The following is a 25505-nucleotide window of genomic DNA, read 5'->3' as shown; positions in this document are numbered from 1 at the left end:
CCTGGAAAGTGTGAAGATTACAGCAGATATGGAAGATTCCAGCATGATAGAGTTCTAAAAATAAAAGTGATGTTCCCAGGGAGGGTCCAGGTTGACACGGTCTCTGGGCATCACAGCAGAATCCACTGTGTGGCCCCAGACCACTTGGCCTGAAGGTGCTGATGAAAACAAGTGAGGTTATGGCCACCAGAACCAGATGTACTGTGGGAGAAGGAGGGAGGTACAGACCGAGCATCCCAGACTTCAGACTTAGGAGGCTGAGAAGCTGGGCAGGAGTGATGGCCAACAAGACTGCCTTCAGTCTTCAGGGAGCAGAGCCCATTGAGTCCTTGGGGTCAGACATGCTTCTTTTCACAGGAGGCTCTGATGGCATGGCAGGCGTGACACAGTCAGCAGAGAGGGGGAGCAGCCAGGAACGCATGCAGAAGTGCACAGCAGTGTGAAACCAAGCACCAAAATGCACATCTTTGGTTTTAAATAATTTCTAGTTTACTGGGGGATGAAATGGAAAGGAGGAATTTATGGGGCAGGTAAAAATAGATAATTTTGCCTTATAAAATTGCTGTCTGTGGAAAACTATGCAGAAGGACTAGTGTAAAAATAATTACCTTGTTACATTTCTGACCACCAAACCCTTTTTCTTTTTCTTTTCTTTTAAATTTTATTTATTTTTTATTTTTTTTCAACATCTAATTATATTTTATTTTATTTTTTTTTATGAAATTTATTGTCAAATTGGTTTCCAAACCAAACCCTTTTTCTGTCACCCACATGGAAGAAACTTCGATGGATCACAGAGACAAGCTAGTGCCTATCGTGTTTCTTTATTTCTTCTTCAAATGTAGTGGGTTTCCCTCTACAGTTTTGATCATAGAAATGTAATGAAGAAGGGGCTTCAGAGATCATTGTCTTGTTCTCTGGGTCCTTCTGCTGTCCCCTCACATAAACCCTCTGGGGTTCCCTGGAGACCACCCTGACCTCCCTCCTGACTCACATGGAGAGACTGGGAAGTGAGTGGTGAAGCAGGGGTTCTCAGTGTGGCTCCCAGGGGCGTGCCCTGGTGCCCAGTACAGCCATGTGAGCAGGGACTTCTCATCATCAGAACCAGGCATGATGGAACCCACAGCAGGAGCTTGGGAGAATAACATGTCCGATGTCATTGAGGCCCCAGGATGGAAGCTCAGGTCTGTCTGCCTCCAATGCCATGAACTCACATGCGGTGAGAGCTAAAATTTGGTAGCTCTTAGGAGGTCGCTGCAGATGTCCATGGCAGTAATCCACTCTTGAATTGACCTATAGGGAAGGATAGGAGTCCAGTCTTCCCTCACCCATCTCTGTACACTCCAGTTTCTCTTCCTTAAGCTTCTGCTTTCATTCTTTAAGGGCCTCCCCCTCTTTCATCCCAACCATCCCAGCGCAGCAGTGTGGTCCCCAAGGCACAGGGTTTATGCTCCTTGGACTGCCAAAAAGTGGCATTTCCCAGACCCTGGTCTTTCCAGGCAGGCTGAGTGGATTGGAGGAGTGTGCCAGGGACCAGAGGGTGGGAAGGGCATCGGGATGGCAGGAAAATAAGGCAGTCCTCTGCAGCCAGGCATGATGGCCTTCAGGGCATTGTGAAAAGTCTGTAAGGACATAGGCTCATAAACTTTATTCTACCAATCTTGAGTCCTGCTGGGCCACACTGCACAAGATCACCTGTAATGGTTTATTCTTTACAGCAGTGGCATTTAAATATTTATTTTTGAGAGAGAGAGAGAGAGAACAAGTGGGAAAGGGGCAGAGAGAGAGGGAGACACAGAATTGGAAGCAGGCTCCAGGCTCTGAGCTGTTAGCACAGAGCCCAACTTGGGGCTTGAACCCACAAATCATGGGATCATGACCTGAACTAAAGTCAGACACTTAACTGACTGAGCCCCCCAGAAGCCCCCCAGCAGTGGTATTTAAATGCAGTTCCTGGGCAAGGAGCCTCAACATCACCTAGGAACTGGCTGGAGATTAAGAGTCTCAGCCCCTCCCTAGACCTACTGGATGAGAAACTCAATGGATTGGGTGGTGGGGAGGCAGTGATCTTAGTTTTAACAAGCCCTCTAGGTGATTCCGAAGCATTCTAAATTTTGAGAACATTGCTTTAAAATTAGGTTGGGTTTCTCTGTCCTCTGCTTTATGGCTCCTGGGGGAGAAAGGCCACTGAGTGAATTTCTGCAGGCTGAAACCACAGGGCCTGCCCCTCCCCATTAGTGTCCCGTGTACCAGGCTGGAGAAAGAGAGACAGAGACTGCAGATACCTGTTTGTGGAAGAGCAGGGGTGGGTGTGATATGAGAGTGAATGTGGGAGTGTGCGTCAGTGGTTGTGTTTCAAGGGAAGGTCTCACTGGTTCTCAGCACACCCCCACCTGTCCTGGCTTGGTTGTCTATGCCTTTCTGGGGTGGTTGAAGCAGTGTGGAGGCCTCCAGCGCAGCATCAGCTAGGGCTGCGGGCATGATGGGAAACAGAAGTGGGTGGAGGTCAAGAAGCGTGGCCTGATTAGAGCAGGCTCGGGGAGGGCTGAGAGAGAAACTGAGGCAGAAGGAAAGTGAATGGTGGGGAACATTCACCTGAGCTCAGATGGAGGATTGGGTGGGGAGAGAATATAAATGGGTGATGGGCTCATTACTCATCTGGTCTTCCACCCCACTCGGCAGGAAATAGGTCAAAAGGAAGTCTTTGGGGCTGCCACAAAAGACCGCCAGGGCAGGGAGACCCCCCCCTCCCCAGGATCACAAACAAGCCACCTGAGTCAGTGATCCAGTTTCATGAATTGAGGACTGCTCGCTTGTCTACATGCCTGCTTTGAGGATGATCTTCAGAAGTGTTTACCTCTTTGAATGTAGGAGTTGCAACATATTGAAAGAGGGTTCCTTTACCCACGGCTTACCAGAGCTTTAGTAAGGGATACAGCATGTATCCCATTCTGTAGGTAAAAGGCTGCTTGATTTTACTCTGATACATGATCCATGTTGCACATAAAAAAATATAAGTTGTGTTTTTTAGAGGGAGGTAGCCTGTGTTTTCCTTGAGATGGAATCTGGGCAGGGGTCATAGATGAACAAGAGTCCTAGGACAAGACGTTTCTCCAGGTGCCTGGATTTGGCTGGTTCATCCACCTGGATGCAGATTTGAGGGACTGTGACAGCAAGCTAAAAACTATTTATAAATGTCACCGCTGTTTCAGGAAGGGTCAGCGCTGCCTGTATAAACACACTTCCACACTTCTATCATCTACAATTTCCTTTCACAGTTGTTGACCCAAGTGGGTATAACCCTTAGGAGGCTTTGGATAGCTCTAAGTTTTAAGCTGACAGCCAGGGACACGCTACATTTCTGCTGAGGCATTTTATCATGAGGGCGTTTGGAGTTACAGATGGTTAACATTCAGAGCAGCCTTCTAGGTCCCGCCACCCAAATTCTTCCTCAGTGTCAGCCTCTCTTTCCAGCAACCCTGAATATTGTGATGACAGACAGCTGATATGTTTTGTGAGACAGCTCTATTCCATTGCCAGGCAGCCATCATCCATCACTGAGGAATCTTCTGGCCCCTGAGTTGGGTACTGCCTTCCTCCTCCCCTCACCCTTGGTCCACCATTGAGGACCAATGTTCTGCAGGCCAGCAGTTGTAGTGTTTAAGAATGAGTTCCTCATCCTTCCTGAATCACCTACCTTAGGCTAAACACCTGTTATATTATCTGTTCCCCAAGACACGTGATTTCCTGAACTCCACCATCCTAGCTGGCCTTTTCTGAATCTCTCACATTTATCAATAAAACTCTCAAGATGTGGTAGCCAGAATGAAACATGTGACCCTCACCCCAGAGCACGGTTCAGTGGAAAAGTGATGGATCTTCTCCTCCTGGGGCTGGGATACTGTTGATTGCTCACTGTGATTCCAGTCCCCATGCCTTAGATCCTACCAGACTTTTGGCCACTAAACATCCAGTGGTTTTGTTTGTCCCTTCAGGAAATGCTACCCATTTGGGTCTTTTCTGCACTGACGAATGTGACTTCAGAAATTTTGTCTTGTGGAGTTAGTTAGGCATAGTGCTCTTTCAAGTCTAGATTATTTTGAATACTGATTTTTGTCATCTTTGAAATGAGAAGTATTAGCATAATTGTTAGGACTGTGGGCTCTGGAATCTGTGCCTGAGTTCAAGTCCTTCTTTGCTGCTTGCCGGCTGTGTGATATGGGGCAAGTGATAGGGCTTCACTGTGTCCTCATTTGCTTATCCATAAAATGGGCAGAGTATTGGTATCTGCCTCACTGTGTTGTCAGGGGTATTACATGTCATAATACTATTTAGAACGCTGTTTGGCATACAGGAAGCACCCAGTGAAAGTAAGCAATTTCATCCTATCACTGTTGTTAGAGTCGCTCACCCGACTTTGATGCCATTTTCAAAGCAGCTGAAACCTAAGCACTGACATTATCACTTAGCTAACATTTCCTCCTTTGGTCCACAAGTATTTGTGTACTTTCTTTCAGTTACCACGGTTGAAATCTAGGCATGCTCTCTATACTCTTTTTCTCCATAGGCTCATAAACATTTGGAAAAAGAAACAATGTCATTTGGCCTGACTTATACTTAGAGACATGTGCCGGTTCTTGTCCCTCTTTTCTTGAGGCCCACAAAGCACCGGTTTAACTGTGAAGTTTCAGAAGGAGGAGGTGACTGAGGTAAAATGTAATCTGTTCTCTTCTCTCTTTTGAAAATGTGGAATGAAACTGTCCACCCCATGGTTCTAGGACCCCGTTGTGTCATGAATGCTCCTTGGCAGTCTTCAAGCAACGGCTCTGATGCCAAATTTGCAAGCTCTGGTCCCAGGTGGGGCTGGTCTGGGATGCATGCTGGAACTTAATAGTAGCTAGAACTCGTGTTTCTTAAATCTTCCCTGCTCCAGTTCTCCACCTCAGAGGGGAAGACCATCAGAATTAGGTGACTCTGCAGCCTTTGTCCTCTGCCACCACCTCATCTCATCCCCAGGAAGGAAGGATGATGCCTTGCTTTGCTCACTCTGAATATTCTACACCAGTTAGAGCTATTCAGATATAGGACTGCCTCTGTCCACTGGACTGGGAGCTCTTTGACATGCTAATCTGATTTATTTTACCCTCTCCATGATCTTATACAGTAGGTACCCAACACAGTTGAGTGTTAAGAGTCCTGCTGTTGGAATCAGGTAGCCCAGGATTGACTCTTGGCTCCACCCTTCCCTTGCAGCATGGCCTTGGGTAGATTATCTAACGTCTCTGAACCTCTGTTTCTTTTTCAAAAAAGGAAGCTATAGTTTGTTATTGTACCCACTCTGATAATGAATGTAAAATACCTCAGTACTCAAAGACATATGGGAAGTGCTCCATAAATGGTTGTCATTGTTTTGGTTGTTATGAATAAGGATAAGAGGTGCGTCAGGGTCATATCTAAATTGCCTAATCCAAAATAAGAACAGAATAAAAGTGTGGGGGAAATGGGAATTTTAGAGCAAATATTCCTGGAGATCCATTCTCGGTTGGCTGAATTGTGACATCATCACCCCCTGTGTCCACCCCATCATAATGTGATCACAAATCTGTATATCATTTATGTAGACCATCTTGGTCCCCAGCTCCTCACAGGTGGTCTCCAGATGGCCTCCTGATTCCTCCAGTCTTCCCTCTTTCATCCATAGTATTCAGTATCAGACCCTGATCCAATTCTGACACCAAAAGGCCAAGCCCACATGTCATGGTGGAGTCTGGGATGTATCTCACGCCTAGATCTCTGTCCAGTGCTGTCTCTACGGTCGCCATTCAAGATCACCACTGTCAGTTAGCCCTGGAACCCATATCAACCCACTCCACCCCCTTGCTACTGGCCATTGACCCTGATGGCCAGCTTCGGAATCTACCCTCAGCACCATAATGACAGGTGTCGGGGTGGGGGGGGTCCCTGGCTCCACCCCCTCTTTCATTCCCTGACCCTCTAGTTTGCCATATCGGAAACCTGGTAGCAGCCAATACTTTCTCAATCCAGAACTGTGACCTTCCAGATTTCCTGGTATGGTAACACATGTGAATGTGGCAAGGATACCAGAACCAAGACCCACATACATCAGCATGGCTTCACTTGTGTTTGACAAAGAGTGGGACACGAGGTGTCTTTGACTCTCATCAAAGATTTAGAAGGAAGCCACTTTCAACTTAGTGTAAAGGTGGATTACAAACATTGTCCAGAGACCAAAAGCCTCCTGAGTAATTAGCAATCTCCCCCTAACTGGAGGTGTGCAAGAGGGGTGCTTGTGAGGCCTGCCAAGGGGGCTCCTGAATTGTGTGGGAAGGTGGGCAAAGTGAACAAAAGTGGATCTCATAGTCAGTTTGTGTATGCCCATGCTCTCTGAACTATGTGTGGCATAAGACGGGGATGCCAGCATTTTGTAGTGATTTATTTTGAAACTGTGTGTCTGGTCTTCTGAGAAACTTGGCACACAATTGGCTGGAAAGTGCCCAGTCGGAGCCAGACACCTGAGAACTCTTATGATATGGGGTTGGCTGTGGGCTTAAAGGCTGGGCTCTCCAGTGGATAAATGATCATGAATGACTTTGCAGAGGAAGAGCAGGCTTCAGTCTGAGGTCAGCCTGTGGAAGGGCCAGGATTCCCTCCAGCCTGTGCCAGAGGCCACCCTCCATCCCACTCAGTCAAGAGTGCTCTAATTCTCAAGTCACATGAATGACTTATCTCAGAGGCAAAAGGGCAGAGGGCCAGAGGCTGCCTGGACACAAAGGCCCCTCTGTCGTTCCGCCCCCTTCTGTAGAGAGAAGGTCAGGGCAGTGGTAATAGCAGTGTGCTGCCTTCCGCATGGCTCTGGGCTCAGACTTGCAGGAGATACCCAAGGTGACCTTTTGAGCATCTCCTCTGGGTCACCTCTGAGCTCTGTTCACCTTGGAAATGGGGACAAAGATGTTCGATGTTGCCGTCTGGAGTGAGGCCTTCATGGCATCTGTGTAGTGAGATGAAGCTTGGTATAGGCTGGCTCTGCTGGGCCAGGTGTACACAGAAAGTGGGTGGTTTGGTGGGGGCGAGTGGGCCGTGGGTGGTGGGAAGCACTGGGCACCGCCAAGCCCTGACGGTGCTCGGTGAGCACAGATGGAGGGCCGCTCGGTTCCCACAAAAAGCACACTGTCTGCTGGCCAGTAAAGGGGAACTGTGAGTAAGGTGAGAATTTGCTCTGCTTGAGAGTGAAGGGCAGTGTTTGTGCCCATGTTCAGTGAAGAGGCTTGTGCTTGTGCCTGTGCCTGTGCCTGTGCCTGTAGCCCCTGCTCAGGACTTGGGGCCAAGGCCTATTCTGAGGAGATGTCACATGCTGTGTCCCATGGCGCTCGACCATGCCGGCCACAACCGATTAGAGTGGGAACGCACGTGCATGACAAGACTGAGAAAATCGCTGACTCTGACTGAGGTCTTACCACATGTGAGGCAGGCACAGTGCTAAGCGCCTGACATGGATCTTCTCAGTCTCACAGAAGAGAAGATAGGTACTCCTGTTATTCCCAATTTATAGGTAAGAAAACAGAGGCCCAAAAGGGCTTACACATCAGTGAGTGGCCAGGCCTGATTTCACCCGGGCCTGACTGGCAAGATTCAGGTCTCTTTACCCTCAGTGCTAAGTTGCTTCCGTCAGGAAGGAGGATGCTCTGCCTCTGAGGCGGCATGGCACCAATCTAGTGACACCCCATTTCGGACAGTGAAGGATCACATTTCATGGGCTAGGACTCATCATGTGATTTCTAGTGTCTGGGAAGCCTATCTTCTGTGAGACTGGGGAAGAGAGAATTGGGTGGAGGCGGCACCAGTGACTTCTGCTGTGTTACACAGCACCCCCCGCCCCGGGCAGACATTCGGGCTAACTCCATCCTTTTCCTAATATAAACAATATTGCTGCAAAAATGCTCAGACATACCTTGGGGGGCACATACGCTTGTATTTGTGCAGGAAATTCACCTGGAAATAGAATTGCTGGGTTGGTGGGCACATACACTCAGAAAGGCAATCAATATTACCTAAGTGCTCTCCCAAGGGACTCATCCCATTTACACCCCTTATGTGCACCTTGCAGAATTCTCCACATACAGGCCAGCTTTTACTTTTTGCCAATTTGACTGATCTCCTAGTATTTTTGAATAGTATTTCCCTAATTATAAATTAGGGTGTACTTTTCATATGTTTCTTGACCAGTTTATTTGTCTTCTGGGAATTGACTGTTCATAACCCTTGCCCTTTTTCTATTTTAAAAAATTGATTTCTAGATGCCCACTAATTATACAGGGCATTCTCCCTCCCACCACCGCCCCAGCCCTCCACTGATTTTTAACTCTACTTATGGGTATAGTTTTTTGTGGGGGGAGGTTGTCATATTGACATTTTTATTTAAACCCAAACCTGACCATCTTTTTCCTTCTGGTTTTGGGGATTTGAATATTGACTTTTTGCCTGGGTTTGGTATATGTCCTCCTGCTCTAAGGTATAAAAACAGTCTCTGTATTTTCTATTAATAGTGTTTATGTTTAGCTCCTTCCTCCATCTGGAATTTATTTTTGTGTAGGATGTGATCCTGGTGTTCTTACATCTTATTAAAAATAACATCCCATCAACTCCACCTGAATTGTCCACATGTTAGTGAGATGCCCCTTTTATTATTTACTAAATGCCCGGTACATACTGACCTTTATTTTTTTCCTGTTGAGAGAATGTTCTGTTCTGGCATCACTTCTAAGCTGTTCTAAAGATGGTACCTTTATAAACGTTTCAATAACTTGTAAATCAAACCCCTACCTTCCATTCGTCAAAAATGCCTTGCCCATTCTCAAACACTTTTTTCTTCAAGACGAACTGTGAAATCAGCTTGGCGCATTTCATTAAGCAGTCCTATTAAATTGAGATTGGGGTTGTATTGAATATATAGATTGCTTCTGGAAGGTCTGTCATTTTTATGATATACCTCTCTATCCAGGAGCACAGTATTCAAGTCTACTTTTGTGCCCTTATGTAAAGTTTTATAGTTGTCTTAATACAGGTATTATTACACAGGACTTGTGAGATTTAATCCTAGGTACCTTATGGGGTTTGTGGCTATTGTGAGTAGGTACCTTTTTTCATTATATTTGAAAATAGGTTCTGGTTACTGTTAAGAGATGGCTCCTTAGTAGTGAGCTTCCATCGCTGGAAGAATAAAGAGAGGCTCGGGCGCTTGGGTGGCTCAGTCAGTTAAGCATCTGACTTCAACTCAGGTCATGATCTTTCAGTTTGCAACTTTGAGCCCTGCATCGGGCTCTCTGCTGTCAGCACAGAACCTGCTTCAAATCCTGTCTCCCTCTCTCTCTGCCCCTTCCCCACTTGCATGTGCTCGCTCTCTCTCTCTCTCTCCCCCCCTCTCCTCCCCCTCTCCTCTCCCCCCCTCAAAAATAAAAATAATTAAAAAAAAAAAGAGTCTGGCCAACCAGGTAGGGACTGTAGAGGGCATTCACCACCAGGGATACACCATGATCTCCAAGGTTTCTTCCTGTTCTGAGAATAAGTGTGTCTATAAAGTGTCAGAATAGGGATTTGATTTTGGATGACCTGTAACTTTCTGGGAGGAATACCTACTTTTTCAATTTCTCTTTTTGCCCCCTTGGCCTTGAATTGTTCTCTTTGGAACCTGGATCTTTTCTGTATACCTAGAGAGAGTCTCTTTGAGAACTGAATGAGATAATGTCTGGCAGATTCTTCTCTGTATTCCCAGGGAAAACCGAATGAATAATCCACGAATCTGGGAGTGCATCTCCACCAGCCTTGTCAGTCAGTGGTTTCTGTGGCTGTAGTACAGGTGCCCACCTCCCCTGCAGATTTTGGACCTCTCAGGGAATATGTCAGTGAATTTTTATACCATAATCTTATACAAAGGGCATAGCACACAGTAGGATCTCAATAAACATGTCTAGCTCTATCAGTCACAGATCAATGAAAGGTGAGGCTCAGAGAGTGTAAGTGACCTGCGTAAGGTCACACTGTGGCAAAGCTGGCCCTCAGCCCCGATCTTTTTCCTTATGAGTCTGGTGTATCTCTCACCACTCCACAAGGCCACTGAGCCTCATTGCAGGGCTGGGAAAGAGGTCTTGAAGGCCATGTCTTTAAGATGACATATGCCCTATAGCTCTCCTGGACTTGAAGTATCTCCAAGAAATCTGCAGGAGAGAGTCATGTCAAAGTTTCCCTCTCTCTGGCCTCACCTTGGGCCACAAATAGAAGATTAAGCCTTGTATACCTCCCCACCCAGGCAGTGGTGGGAGACATTCCTACTGAAATACGCTGCCTCTCCAGGTACAGGCATCTCAGACATCCTCCAGGGGTTCTGCAGCCTTGTAGAAATTAGACGCTTGGGCTTCAGCTCAGGCCAGGTAGAGGGGCCATCTTTGTTCCCAGAATGTAATCCACCCCCTCTCTCCCAGACAATTAGCTCCATTGAAGCAGGAGAAACAAGAAGTACTTTCTACAAACATTGCTGTTTGGTGAAATGTGTAACATTAGGTTCTCTGATGCTCCCGAAATCCCTCTCTGCAGGGTCCCTCCTTGTTTTGACTAATCATTTCTTCTTATTACTAACTGTTATGATTAGGAGAATTGCCTGAGTACAGGCCCAGTGTTTCCAAGACCCTAATGAGCAACACGTGCAGACTTGCTCAGCATAGTGCTGGAACCACGGCTGCTCTCTCTAGGGAAGCTACTGAAAAAGCTCAGGAACAAGAGCCTCCTGCCATCCTGAGAGACCCATCCCCCCACCCCCAGCACCCGGATGCATTTGCATTACTCCTGCACCTTACACCCTTAGGTACCTCCACCCTGGGTGGAAGAGTTGCTAAGGATGAGCTTTGAGAGTGGCCAGGCCTGGACTCAAGTCTTGATTTCATCACTCACCAGCCACATGACTTGAGCAAGCTACTTAATGTCTCTGAGCTACAGTTTCCTCATATGTAAAATGGGGACAATAGTTCCTACCTTCTTGAATGTTGGGAGATGGGATTTTATTAAGTAATATACCAAAATACCTAAGGTAGTACTTTGCATATAGGGTTTGTTATTAAAACAAATCTCAGAATTCCATATATAACTCCGCGAAATGGAAACCAAAGCTCTGCTCTTACAAATGATCCTTGTAGGAATCTACTCTAGGAAAACAGCCGATATTAATCACTCAGTTAGTGGCATAAAGCACACAAGTCCCACCAAATCAATGTCTTATCCTTCTGACAACCATGCAGATGGCATAGGTGTCTGTCCACTGGAAGCCTATGTCCCTGGGTTCATTTTAAACTGGTTCCAAAGGTGGCATAAAACTGTCTCTGGGAATATTGGGATCTAGGACTGTTAGGAAAAATAAAGCAACATGATTTCCCCAGGTTTCAACCACTCTCATCCTTGTCCCAGGGGGAGTCTATATTTTGAGGGGAGCAACCAGGGTGCCTCACTTGCAATGGGACAGGCACCACTCAACTTTCTAGCCCTGCTGCCTCAGGCCTCCAGCACAACCGCCTCTTTGGAAGGGACACCTCAGAACTTGACACATTACCATCTTCACATTAAGCAAAACAGTGTTCCAAATGTCTGGTGCTCATCACTCACAAATTGTAGATAGTCCTTGGTCTTTGTTTTTTTTTTTTGTTTTTTTTTTTTTTTGTAAGGATCTCAATAAAGTCCCTCTAAGCTTCTACTATTGAGTGGAGGTTGCCTCACTAGCCCATTTTGATGCCACTACTTTCCACCAGGTCTCTGATAAATTATTTGTGGTTTTCTGATCTGTCTTCAAACAGCCACCCCACATCCCCCAATAAGACTTGAAAACTCTGGCTGCCACTGGCTCCTATTATTGTGGTGTTATTGGTGCCTGACATAGAATCTTAGGAACTGCCCCACTGCTGTCCAAGGCACCTCTGTGAAGGGGGATGGGAGCACACAGGCACATACCCCTCTCCAAAGTTCTGAACCAGCATGTTACAGGACATCACAACCCTTTCCTTTAGGACAGTGGGCATTCCTGTCCAGTCTCTCCCAGAAACTCTACACCTACTGCAGGAATGATGGGAGAGGAATTGGCATCCTCAGGATAGAAAGAGAGAGGGAGAGAGAGAGCTGAACTTAGGCTGGGGAGTGTCATAACTATATATGGCACCTAAAAAAATAAAGAGAAGTTTCTTTGTTTGGTATTGTTTTTAAATAACCAGATACCAAAGAAGGAACTACAACTGAATGTGGGTCCACTTCACGTTTATTCGATAACTCTACTACATTTCTGATAATTGCAAAATTTCCCTCTTTTGGCTTTCCAACCCATCCTGACTTTAGCCCTCTATGCTGTATTGAGGGCAAAGACATAACAACCAGCCTGACCTGGTTTGCTGCATATTTTGCCTCCATAAAAGACCTCGTCATACCTCTACAGCTCTGTTTCCATGTCCACCTCTGTTCCTAGACTTCTATCTGTCTCTCTATAAAATCTCAAAGGACTTTCTCCTTTCTCCAGAAAGCTTCCCAATTATTCAGACATAGTTCCTTAAGTATCTCTTTCATAGTGAGCAATAAGTAAAGAGATGTCCCAATAGTACTGTAATTTTTTATAACCAATTCTCACCACCCCACCCATGTCTTCCTGGGCCCCCATGCCATGCTTTTTGCACCATCCCTACTCCTGGTGTCATTTTCTGATCTCCCTCTCCATCCCCTCTTAACCCTTAGCCCACATTAAAGTATGCAGTCAGTTTTCCAAACTACTGTCTTGACTCTGCTCAGCCACAAGAACATTATCTCTGCATTCTTTTGACTTACAATATTTAAGAATCTTGAGTATCAACTGTCCTTCTTGACCCATTCCCAGACGGTATCTCCATCCTTTCTCCTAAAAGAAGACTGAGTTGAGGATGTAGTTTGCTGTAGGGGTAAAGGATGTATTTCCCTGCCCATAGGGTGAGAGAGAACAAGCAAACCCAGATTCCATGTTAAAGCCAGACCACCTCTTGAGAGGCTAAGGAGCAGATATATAGGAGCACAAGAAGGTTAAAAAGAGCTGGACCCATTCTGGAGACACAGCCCCATGCCCAAGATTAGGGCTCTCCTCCTTCCTGGATGTGTTTTCAGGGATTAGTGCCCTAAGGTGTATAGACTGGAGCACAGCCTCCAAGTCTGTACATGTAGCTCCAACTGGTAGACAAGGCCCCAGACACCATCTCTGAATATTTTGTTCTGCACTGATCTTATCTTTTCCCAGACACCTATAACTCTTTGTGTCTGTATTACTTACTTTGATCCTTAATTGTATGTGTCCACAGATTCTAGGACCCATGGGTGTGGGGTCTTGCCTGACTAGAAAGCGTCTGGGCTCCCCAGCATCATGGGCTGTGGCTTCCATAGCTTCATGGCTTTCACAGTGCCAGCACAGTTCTGGGCATGGGGTCTCTGCTCAATGAATGAGGGACTGCACAAGATCAATCTTAATTGAATGAATGGTTCAGGGCTCCAAATCATCTAATAATGGCAATACTAATTATAATAGCAACTGATATTTATGGAGTTCCTCTTTGTACAGGCCACACAGCTAAACTCCTTAGGTATATTATCTCATTAAATCCTCAAAACTACTTCTTTTCAGTTGAGAGTATCAAGGCTTAGAAGTTCACCATCTCAAGGGTCACCAACAAGAGATTATTTTTGAACTTGGTTGCTGTGAACATCTAGGGTGTTCACTGGTTAGTTTCAAGGAACTATGAACCCCTCAGAGTCTCTGAAAACCCATGTTTGTGTTTAAGCATTTGTCCATTTTTCTGGGTAACATGTTTCTCTTTCGTCAAATCCTTCAAGCAGTTGTGCACACAACGTGGAGGATCCCATCTCTGGCCTGACGCAGAACAGTGCAATCTCAGCCTGCACATAGGGTCTCCCTGGAAAGCTTCACCTCATTGTGGTTGTCACCCTCACCCGCTCCCCATGGGGAGGGATGCAAGTATATAGATCCTGGCTGCAGCAAGGCACAGTTAGCTGGACCCTACCTGGTTGGCACCTTGGACCAGGCTGAAGTTCACATCTAAATTCTGAGACCAGGAAGTTGGCCTTATTAAGATTCCTGATAAAGGAATTGGCTTTCAGGGCTGACCTATCTTCAGCAGATTTTCCCTTTGATTACTCAGGAGTGCTCTTATTTCCAGCTTAATGCCTACAAATAAACTCACTCACCCTGTCTCTCCATTCTTTAAAAAAAAAAAAAAAAATTCATCCTGCCCAAATCACATTAAGAAGCAGGAGATTCTATCTCAGTATGGCAACACTTGGGCTAATCTTGTGTCTCTAGAAGGATCTTTTCTGTTTAACTCTTTGAGGTCCCAGTGCCAACTGTACTCACACAGGCTGAGCCAACCTCTCAGGCACATTTTGGAAAACACAGAGCCCTATCCTCATGACCCAGGACCTACCATGCCCCTCCCACTTAAGCCAGCTCAGTGGTTTTCCCATATTTTAAAAGGACTGAGTCTCTTTAGCCCTTTTCACAGGAAGCTTTCATCAGTAGTAACCGTGGCAACAGATCAGAGAAGCTTCAAAAAGCCTGTCTGTATATAATTAAGAAAAACGAGGACATGGACGCAAGAGCAGGGAGCTTTAGACAAGGAGACTGTGGCTCTGAGCCCCTACCACTGCACGCACTGAGGCCTTTTGCTGACGGAGATGAAGAATTTTCTTCTCTTTCTGGCCTCCCCCTCTACTCCCCCCGCCTTTTGACATTTTTGTTTGGTTGCCTCAGTTGGCCTCCTTCCTGAGGATGTTGAGTGGAGCTCTGGTTCTGGACAGACACTCCCCACAGGGGTAAGGGCCTCAAGCCCAGGGAGTGCTGCTTGGAGGGGTAGAGGTGGCGTAGCACCTTTGTCTAGGGACATTTATTCTGAGGCCAAACATGCTGTGGTCAGACTCTCCCAAGTACAGGCAAGGCTGAGCAACCTGCTGGCAGGAACGTGCCCTTATCATTAGGCTGATGGAGCACAGACCAGGGACCATTGCCATTTTAGCTACCCAGAGACTGGCCCCTGGCTTGCCCTGCCCAGAGCAGGCCTCCTGGGAAAAGGGGCAGGAGCTAAGCATTGTTGGGAGGCAATCTTTTTTTTTTTTATTTCTTTAATGTTTATTCATTTATTTTGAGAGAGAGAGAAAGAGCTTGAGCAGGGGAGCGGCAGAGATGGAGGGAGAGAGAGAATCCCAGGCAGGCTCTGTGCTGTCAGCACAGAGCCTGATGTGGGTCTAGAACTCATGAACCATGAGATCATCACCTGAGCCAAAATCAAGAGTTGGATGCTTAGCCGACTGAGCCACCCAGGTACCCCATTGGGAAGCAGTCTTAACCTGGGGGCTATTTTATTTTATAGCACTTATTTTTATCTGAAGTCATGTCATTTATCTCCATGTTTCCTTCTTTTCTTCCTTTCTTTCCTTCTTCCTTCTGTCTGTTTTCTCTCACCAGAATGTAAGTAAGTTCCATGGGAGCAGAAGTTTGTCTATCTGGCCTTTCCCTAACCTCTGAGTGCCTAGAATTACACAGGAGTATTTGTTAAAGAAGTGAGTGAGTGAATGAATGAGTAGTGAACAGGATCCCAATCACTGTTTGTGGACCAGACTCGGGCCATCTCCACAGATGTGTACTGTGAGCCCAGGCACTCTGCTGGGCTCTGAAACAAGACACACCCCTACTCTTGAGGACATGGTGGGGAAGGACACACAGCAAGACATATTTGGGTTCTTCTAGCTTTCCTTGAAAGGAAAGGATTCAGATATACGCAGTTCTGGAATCAATAAACATGGGCCCTATAGGTCCCCATAGGTCCCCATTCATGCCCCACGGATGCATTTGCTCTGGAAAGCAGCCATGAAAGAGAATGGTGCAGTAGTTGCTTTATATGAAGGCTGTGTCTAAATAAACATGAAAAAATCTTCTTGGAAACCTGCCACTTTTCTTCCTGAGCAGGGAGCAGGCACGGGGCAGCATCAAATGGGATCATCCCACCTGCCAGGGACACCACTGGATCAAGGGACAGGGAAGTCCTCTCCAAACCAGCTCCTCACTTGCCACCTTTATCTCACTAAAGCCTCTACCACTCAGGGCCACAAGCAGTCTTCCCTGTTACCACAACTGTATCCTCCCTCTGCCCCACAGCAGGGCATCTCATGCTGGGATAGGGTGATCTTAAGTTGTGCACCCTGAGCAGAGGTCAAAACCAAGTGTGAGGAGCCTCCCCTGAGCAAAGAGCTGGGGCATTGGAACCACGGAGATAAGCCAGCCACAAGCTCCCACCCACCAGGAAGCCACAGCGTGGTGAGTTCAACACAGAGGAAGAGATCATCACAGTGCAATAATGGAATCTGTGTTAGCATCTAGAAATAGGCTTATGGAAGCCCAAGGGTGGGGGGTACGTGACTGCAGGCATCAGAGAAGCCTCCTGGTGAAATTGAGTACTAGATCTTGGGTGGTGAGCAGGAGTTCATCAAATGGATAAGGAGGAAAGGAATTGCAGACAGAAGAGAACACTGTGCAGAGGCTCAGGGGCATGAAGGGAGTTTAGTATGCACAGGAAATCACAGGAATCTTCCTACAGGCCACAGTATAAGGCCACTTTGAGGGTCAAGTGACCAGGGATAAGATCATGAGTAAGACGACTACATGGGGACTTGAAGGATGTGGAAAGGAGGTAAACTTTTGGGCAGTTGCAGTTTGAGCAGGGGAACACTATGATCTCATGGGCATTTCAGAACCCACTCTCTGGCAGAATAGAACGGACAGGAGGGGTGCAAAGCAGTGTGGGAGGATTCACAAGAAGGCTGTTGCTCTAGGGCAGGAAAGTCCACAGGGCCTGGAGTTCTAAGGGGGTGAAGATATTGAGGAAGGGAACATTCTGAGGACAAAGAGGTGGGACATCACTGTAGTGACTGAATGTGGGGGACACAGAAGATGTGACTGTCAGGGTCTGGCTACTGATCATGCAGGGTGTCAAGCAAGGGAAGGACTGAATGGCGTTCTCTGCATTTGTCAGGTGGGATGCCAAAAGAAAAGCAGTGACGGAGGGGGGGGTGTGGGGGGGGGTAGTAACTGGACTGCACTTGCCCAAGCAAGGAGAGAGGAGGCCCTCCACTTTGGAAAACTTGGCTGGAGGGCGAAGAAGAGAGGGCAGTCAACATAGATGCCAGTGGTGCTGCTTTAGCTTTTAAAATAGCAAAAATCTAATGGGAGTTTAAGTGGAGAAGGTGGAGCCAGGGGAGAAGGTGAAGATTAAGGTCATGGGAGAAAGGAGATAATGACATGGGGAGGCCTCCACAGGGTGGGAAGAATGGGTGGTCCCTCTCCTGGGCAGTACCTATCTCTGCTCTACCAACCAAGGCTGCTTTCCAGTGATGGTGTCCCAAAGCTGCAATAAGATAACATTGTTAAAGAATCCTTCCACACCCAGCAGAGAGCAAGTGCTGGATGAATGTATTTATGATGAGTATGAGAGATGGTGGCCTGTGGCAGAGGCTAGGCTGTCTGCTGAGACAGGGAGCAGTGGCACTGACCACTGGGAGCTTGTGGTCCAAATCTCATCAGTCTGAGCAAACAGACGTGTCCAAGACAGGCACTGGCCAATATGCACATTAACGAATAGTGCAGCGCAAGGTGAAGCTGGCCCGGCCGAGTAAGAATCCAGCAACGGCCATGCCAGCTACCCTCTCAGCACTAGCTGTGTGCTGATCCGAGAAGAGACGGATGTTTATCCCTGGGCAGATGGGTTGGGAATTCTTGAACGCTATTTGCAAGACTTCAGTAAAAATGCTTCATGAATCCTGCCCTGTCACAAGCCTGTATGAAAGTTGTGCTTTAGCTCAGGCCTAATGGGCTTTATATAGTACAGTACTGATTTTCTTTCACGTTTTAATAGAATCCGATTTAATATTTGCTTTCTGCTCTAGCTGCTTGCTGTTGACTGATTCAACACAGAATCCTTCCCTGGTGCCCCCCGACCTTGTTGTTATTCCCTCATTTTGTTTGTTGGCATTTGATTCCTGTCTTCAGCATGAACCACTTTACACATGTCTTCGTTCAGCTGGCGACAGTCACGTGTGTGAATTCTGAATGCATTACTATCCAGAGCGGCTGCTCCAGCAGACCCGCCATTCAGAAGGGGGGCTTTTGGGTGGGATTCATTTTCATCATTAGACATTGAGGACATGCAGCGCTTAGCTTGGGAACCTGAGGCTGTGATCTGTTCTGTTTCTGGGCAGGAGATTCTCAAAATGCCCAGCACCTTGGCTGTTAATTCAGAGATATGTTGCCTTCCTACAAAGGACTAGGTTTTCTAGAATTTAGTATTTAGCAAGGCATTTCAACCTTTGCCACAGTGTGAACACCATCTATAGACAGAGCTATCCAGAGGGAAGAGTCTGCCCTCCTTGACTCCCAATGAGTCTGGCTGGTTTGTAGGAGAGAGAGTCTGGTCAAATCTCCTGTTATCCATGAACAGATCTGATCATCAACCTTTGGAGTACCATACCAGTGTAAGGCCAGATTGGGAAATGGCTTTTCCCTTAGTAGGGAAGGATAGCCGGTTTCACTAGCAGGCAGCATAAGGCTGTTGTTAAAGTGCATGAGCTTTGGAATCAGGCAGACAGGGGTCTCCACACTGGCTGCAGTTCTTACATACCACATGATCCACAGCCAGTCTCCATTCTCAGTTTTAGTTTCCCTTTCTATAAAATCAAATTAATTACTGTCTCTTCTCAGGTAATAGGTGTAAAGCAGCTAGCAGAATGTCTAGAACAAATCTCTATGTTCTTCTCATGTCATGGGGTAAAAAATGGTGGCTATACAAACCTCCCAGCCAACTTGGCTTCTTGTCTTCACCAAAGCTTGGGCACTGTGAATATTCATGTATCCAGGTGATCTGGCAGCCTGCCCGACAGAGAAATAGCCCCAGCATGTACACATCACGCAGACTCCAAATTGCATGTGGTTTTGTGCAAAATGCCAGGATATGTCGGAGCTTTTGATGGGTCACTCATGTCCCTCAACCCTTGAATTCTACACAAAGAAAATACAGGAATCCAGTAAGTGTCTACTACATATGTGTAGCATACCCTAAAGCTGGCTAGAGGAAGTGGCTTGGTCCTGAAAACCAAAGAGCTTGAACCCAGATCCCTGCACCCTCCTCTCCTTTGGCACACACGATTGCCACTGTCCCCACTGGGATGACTGAGAGGGAAGTTTAGGCCAGGTTGTCATTTCTGTCCACCATATATTCTCAGAATGGATTGGAGCATGGAGATTTGGCCTTGACGGACTGAAGGTGATACATGTGTGTGACAGGGGAGAAGATACACCAAAGGCAGATGGAGAGAGGCAGGAGGAGGAAGCTTCTGCCTAGCCTCACTGGGCCCTTCTTTGTCTCCCTACAGGTGTCCCGTCAGGTCCCCGCAATGTCATCTCCATTGTCAATGAGACATCTATCATTCTGGAGTGGCATCCGCCAAGGGAGACAGGCGGGCGGGATGATGTGACCTACAACATCATCTGTAGAAAGTGCCGGGCAGACCGTCGGAGCTGCTCCCGCTGTGACGACAACGTGGAGTTTGTACCCAGGCAGCTGGGCCTGACCGAGTGCCGTGTCTCCATCAGCAGCCTGTGGGCCCACACCCCCTATACCTTCGACATCCAGGCCGTCAATGGAGTCTCCAGCAAGAGCCCCTTCCCCCCACAGCATGTCTCCGTCAACATCACCACGAACCAAGCCGGTGAGTCTGGAGGCATCTGTGCTCCTTCTGTCTGTCTGTGTGGCTGGCTCCCTATCCATCCCCGTGAAGGAACAAAGCTTCAGTCACACCCATTCTGCTTTCAGGCCTCCTCCCAGGGGTGAAGGTGTCAGGCAATGGGCATTTGTGGCCATGGAGGAAACATGGCAGAAAATAGTGTTTCACCTCTGAGAGTGAGTTGGATTCTGAGGGATATTTTCGTGCTCAGCACAAAAGCAAAGAGGGATATCCAGGCCAGCGTAGAACCCCCAGCTCTGCATCCAGCTGGGATTCAACAAATGCCTTTGGAAAGATAGATGGATGGACAGACGGATGGGTGGCAGATGGACAGACAGATGGATGGATCTGCACGATCTTCAGAACCCTGGTGCCGCTTTATCAGAAAACCCAATGAAGGAAGCTTCCCAGAAATCATGTGATAAAGTGAGGATTGCCTTCATAGATTATTTTTCAATTAAACTGTGTAATTCAAGAGTGCATTCTCCTGTATAGCTTGCCTAAATGAATGCTCCACTGTTAGAGAGACTTCAGGTAGTTGGCAGTAGATCACTCCTGACGGCCTGTACGTCCCTGAGGCGTGCACAGCTCACCAGACATTTCCTTCTCTTCTCTTTATTTCTGTATCTCTCACTCTTCTGACCTTTTCTCTGTATTGCTTTTTACACCTCTTGCAACAACCCATTCCTTTGTATGTCCGTTTAGCCAGTCCATTCAGGCACTCACTCACTCATTTATTTATTTACTCACTCATTATTAAGAGACGGTTAGTTAGCATCTGACGTGGGCCCAGCTGCGGATTAGACACTGTGAGGAGTACAGGAACGGACAACACCGTTCCTCCCACAAAACTCATTCACTGAAGAATTTGCAGGACGTAGACACAAAATACAAACCTGCGGCATGGTGTATTCTAAGCGTGTGTACCATACACATGCAGTAAATACCGAGGGAGTTAGAAATGAGCAATCTCTCCCCTGGGGTGATGGTGCAAGACTGCAGAGGGAAAGTCTATAGGCAATAGGGGTCGTGGGCAATGGACTGTGATCTTATTTGGAATTATGGATTTTTTTCAATCAACAAATTCTAGAAGGACAGCTTGTTAGTGGAATAGCTGGAGCCAGGCACGTCTCTTTTCTCTCTCTCCCTGTGTGCAGCTCCCCTTTCTTAACCTCCTCTTCCCTATTCCGTCCTTGTCTTCTCCTCACCTCCCCATCCTCAGGCTCCTTCTGCCTCTTTCAATCCCAGGCGTCTTTGATGGCAGATGATTCTTGGGTTTAAGCTGTCAGAACTCAGGAGAAAAAAAGGTGTTGTAGGAGAGCATGGCTGTCCAGATGGCTGCGTTGTTGCTGTGAACACGTGTGTGTTCGTGTGTGCATGTTTGTATGTATGTGTATGGTCACGTGTTTGCATGCATGTGTGTGCCGTGAGAAAATAGGCGTGGAAGTGTGGAAGCCTCCAGCTGGTGACCACAGCCCCAGTGCCGTGGAGACAAAGGTTGTGACAGTCTGTCTTACCCAAAGAAAAGGGAATGGTAATTTCTATATCACGTTGAACACGGAACATGGGCAGCCTTTGTTAGCAGTGTTTCCCTTGGAGAGTTTAAGGCAGAAAACTGGCTGAAATATTTTAGTGTCCCAGCTTCGGGGACTAATAATCCTGCCAGGCTGTCATGTCATGCTGGGCTTGGCTGTCTGCTCTCTCTCTCTAAGAATGTGCGAACAAACCTGCCACTTATGGCGGTTTACTTTGATTCCTGCCCCTCCCTTTCCTTACCCTGCTATTCCCGAACCTGCCCATCTGCTTGTCTTGCCATCTGCACCTTCCCAGGCTGCAGAGGCGCTGAGCGACCAGGGCTCCTGCAAGGGGCCTGGCATTGCCGGCATTCAAAGTATTTGTTTTGATCCTCACTCATTTTCTCCTCCACAAGCACATTTCTCATGGCCTTTGTTCCCCCTTTGGTGGGCCCTCTATTCCTAACCTTCCCTGATTTGGGGGTCCCAGCCCCATCCACATGTTCCAGTCTATGATTTCTTTCTGGGAATTCTGGAATTTGGGTGTCAGAAAGCTTATAATCAATAAGAGAAGGGTGCTTCTCAGTGGCATATGGTTGTTACAAAACAAATGACAAGGGGGCCCATGGGTCCTAATCTGTGGACTGTGGGGCCCTGAGGAACATGGTGCTTTCACACTGCTTTGACAGATCCACATGTGAATGCAAATTATTTTCAACCAACAGATAACTCTTTTTTTTAAAAGATGAGATTTTTCAAAATAAACACTTGGGCCTGTTCCTCTGTGAGAGGCCTTTTATGGCATCATAAAAGCCGTATCACTCAGATCCAGTAAGGAACAGGGTAGATGGACCCATGCAAGTCCACAAATTATGACATGTCTAACGTCTTTCCAGGGACCCCTGAACTCTTCCGTTCTGGGTGAAGTCCAGGTCAGCCTCCCCACCCTGACCTCATGATATGGCACGGCCCCTGCCACCCCTCTCCTACTGTCTGGGTCATGAGTAGGTAGATAGAAGGTAAAGAATTTGACCCAGAGCTATCCTGGAATCAGTTATTAAATCAAATGATAAGTGCTATCGAGGACCTATTCTGGGTCTAGAACTGCCCAAACTGAAATAGCTGGGGACCGTTGAATGGATCCTGATTGAGGAGTAGGTGAATAATTATTATCATAGCTTAACACCTCATGTTTGTTGGCTCATTTTGTTTTGTTTTTGAGTTGACAAAGAATTTTGTCATACATGGACTCATTTGATCCTCATAATTACCCGTGACTTAGGCGTTGTTCATATGTTTCTGATAAGGAAGAAGAAGCTTAAAGGGATTTGAGAATCTAGGATTAGAAGAGGGTTGGCAGGAAATCACCTCTGATTCTGCCTTCCTGTTTCCTTCCCTAAACAGTGGGCAGTCCCTCTGCGCATGGAGAAAGTTTTCAGAGCCAGCCAGTGCCCTCTGGCTCAAAAGAGCACCTCACTGTGCACCCTCTGTTACTCTTCCACAATTTTCTCTGTGACACACAACCACAAAAGACTTTTCCCTGCCTCTGGATCAAGATGGAGATGAGTGTGTGTTCATTGAGGGATCCAAGGTGTCCCCCCACGGTGAATTGGATCTTGACAGTGGGTGTCAGTAAGGGTCACACAAGAGAAGGGTTTGGATAAGTTGGCTGCTCAGTGGTCTTGGACTTGATCTGAAGCCCGATGCTCATGATTATCAGACTCTATCCTGGGAGGCTGGTCGCTGCTTTGGGCTGGTGCTTTCTTTTGTTGGGAGCTACAGACCACATCCATGGCTGGGCATGTAACTCTTACTATTCAGCAGACACAGAATTTCCATGTCCCCCTTTCTCAGGGCTGCCCAGGCACGCCACGCTGATGCTGCATCTGCTGCTATCATGAGCCCTGCCCAGTGGAAGCAGGCAGCTCATCCTAGCTGATTGAGGTATCTAATAAAAAGAACTGGTTGGCATCAGTCCATCAGAGGGAGTCACCATGAGGCTTTCCTTGACCCTCAGGGCTGTGATCTAAGACCATAGGAGGTTTTATAATCGTCTTTTGGTCCATAGCATACACAGAGACAAGCATCACTGAGGGAACACTGAAGGATCTCTTGGGTCCTGAGATGCAGAGGGCTTCCGTATCCTTCCATAACAACCCCAGTCATGTCTATAGTCATGACTTCTCAAGGATCTCATATCACTTGGAGAGTATCAGGATCAGATCCTCACCCAGCCCATAGGCAGTGGCCGAGAACTACTATTTTGAGCACCTCCAGTGTGCCAAGCACCTACCAAGTTCTTTATAAAGTTGAGGTGGATCAGATGAAGAAACTGGGGTCAGAGTGCTTTCAGAATTTTCTCAGCACCTTATAGGCAGCAGTGATGTTTCTAGGTTTCAAACTCAGATTTGTGGCCATTTTATCCTCTGACTGATCAAAAATCGCATTATGGTGAGCCGGGTAAGTTGTAAGCTCCCTCTAAGCCATTGCCACATAGCTTGGCCACTTCAGCTGTCAAAAAAAATGTCCATCATCTTTGGTCAGGGTTGGTCATGAATTATGCAAGCTCAGATTTACGTGAGGTCTTCAGGGATGCAGCCTCGCACTGAATACAGCTGCCTTGAGTTTAAAATAGACCAGCTCAGGTGGAACTCTCTCTGTTCCAGTGGCCAGGCGATCTGCAGAGAGGTTGTTATCACCACTAACTCCTGCAGTCACTCTCTGGCACCTGGCCCCAGATTCAGACTGATGGCCGGATCATCTGCTGTCAGAGAGAATTAAAGTGAATGACAAACTTTACTTCTCTTTTCTGCCAACTAGATTCAGAGTGTCAGAGTTGGGGAAGGGGACCTCAGAGGAAATCCTGGAAAAAGTAAATAAGACAAATCAGACTGGCACATCTTAAAAATCAACTTGCTGCAAAATAGAGTCCGTGAATTTAGGACCAACTAACCCAGAGAGAACAAACCCAAAGGCCCACGAGGCCTGTCTAGCAGTGGAGAGGAGCAAAACATGGCCAAGTGTCAGGCAGTAGGGAGTGGTGAGGACCACAGAGGACTGTAGAGGACAGGGCGAGCCTCTGCCCAGCTCCATTAAGTGATGCCACACCCAGCAGTGCCAGAACTTATAAGCTGATAACCTAGATTTAAAATGCTGACAACTGGGGCGCCTGGGTGGCTCAGTCGGTTAAGCGTCCAACTTCAGCCAGGCCACTATCTCGCGGTCTGTGAGTTCGAGCCCCGCGTCAGGCTCTGGGCTGATGGCTCGGAGCCTGGAGCCTGTTTCCGATTCTGTGTCTCCCTCTCTCTCTGACCCTCCCCCGTTCATGCTCTGTCTCTCTCTGTCCCAAAAATAAAATAAAAAACGTTGAAAAAAAATTTAAAAAAAAATAAAATGCTGACAACTAATTAGAAAATTTTAAAGCACTTGAGAGCCAAACGTGTTGGCTGTGGTTTCTCACCTCCACCTCAGAGGGCTAATCTGACTTAGCCAAGCCTGGATGGCAAGGGTGCTGTGTTGGTCTAGCCCTTTTCCACCATGGGGCAGTCACCTGTCTCAGCTCCTGCACTCAGTGTGGCAGAGGTGCAGCAGGGGACCCTGCAGTTGGACCTTCTCTCTGCTTTTCACACGACTCAGGCAAGTTCACATCACTCGTATGAGTGATGACCCTTCCTTCCTCAACTGTAAAATGTAAATAATGACACCTGCTTCCGAGTGCTGTTGCGACAAGCAAATGAGACGGGACAGAAAGTGACTTTGTGACCAATGCTATGATGGGGAGATGAGCATCGTTTCTGGGCCAGACAGAAATTTGCTGGACTCTCTTCCTAGGCTTTCCTTCCAAGGCCCCTCCATCCCTTTGTTTGGAACTGATGTCATCCCCATCAGATAAATGGCATGTATGGGTTTGTCCATTCTTTGAGGGAGGAGTAGGCACTAGAAAGGCGAGTAGCGAAGTCCCGGTAAGTTGACAAGGACAGCAGAGCTAGAACCTGTATGTATACCTGGCACAGGCTGATCTTGCCACTCTGAGGAGCCTGTTTATCCTTCCTTCTCATGTATTTGGAGAAGCAGCCCTTGGCCTCTTACTTTCATGATGGCATCAACAGTATCTATATCTGACATTATATTACGCTTGGTCGG

At 47.2% G+C, this 25505-nt stretch overlaps 1 protein-coding gene across 3 annotated transcripts in view; it reads left to right on the top strand.

Annotated features, from left to right (window-relative positions):
• The window catches only part of EPHB1 (EPH receptor B1), a 431060-nt gene that overhangs the window by 291022 nt on the left and 114533 nt on the right, over positions 1 to 25505 (top strand). For all 3 annotated transcript variants that reach the window (XM_053903793.1, XM_019437143.2, XM_019437149.2), the window contains one exon: positions 19498 to 19833. In XM_053903793.1, the coding sequence (XP_053759768.1) occupies positions 19498 to 19833 (336 nt within the window). The remainder of the gene's footprint in view (positions 1 to 19497; positions 19834 to 25505) is intronic.

Source organism: Panthera pardus, unplaced genomic scaffold (assembly GCF_024362965.1).
Source record: "Panthera pardus isolate Hobbes unplaced genomic scaffold, ASM2436296v1 HiC_scaffold_16, whole genome shotgun sequence".
Classification (NCBI taxonomy): Eukaryota; Metazoa; Chordata; class Mammalia; order Carnivora; family Felidae; genus Panthera; species Panthera pardus.
The sequence above is the reverse complement of the archived record's forward strand: the minus strand, read 5'-3'. Positions and strand labels throughout refer to the sequence as shown.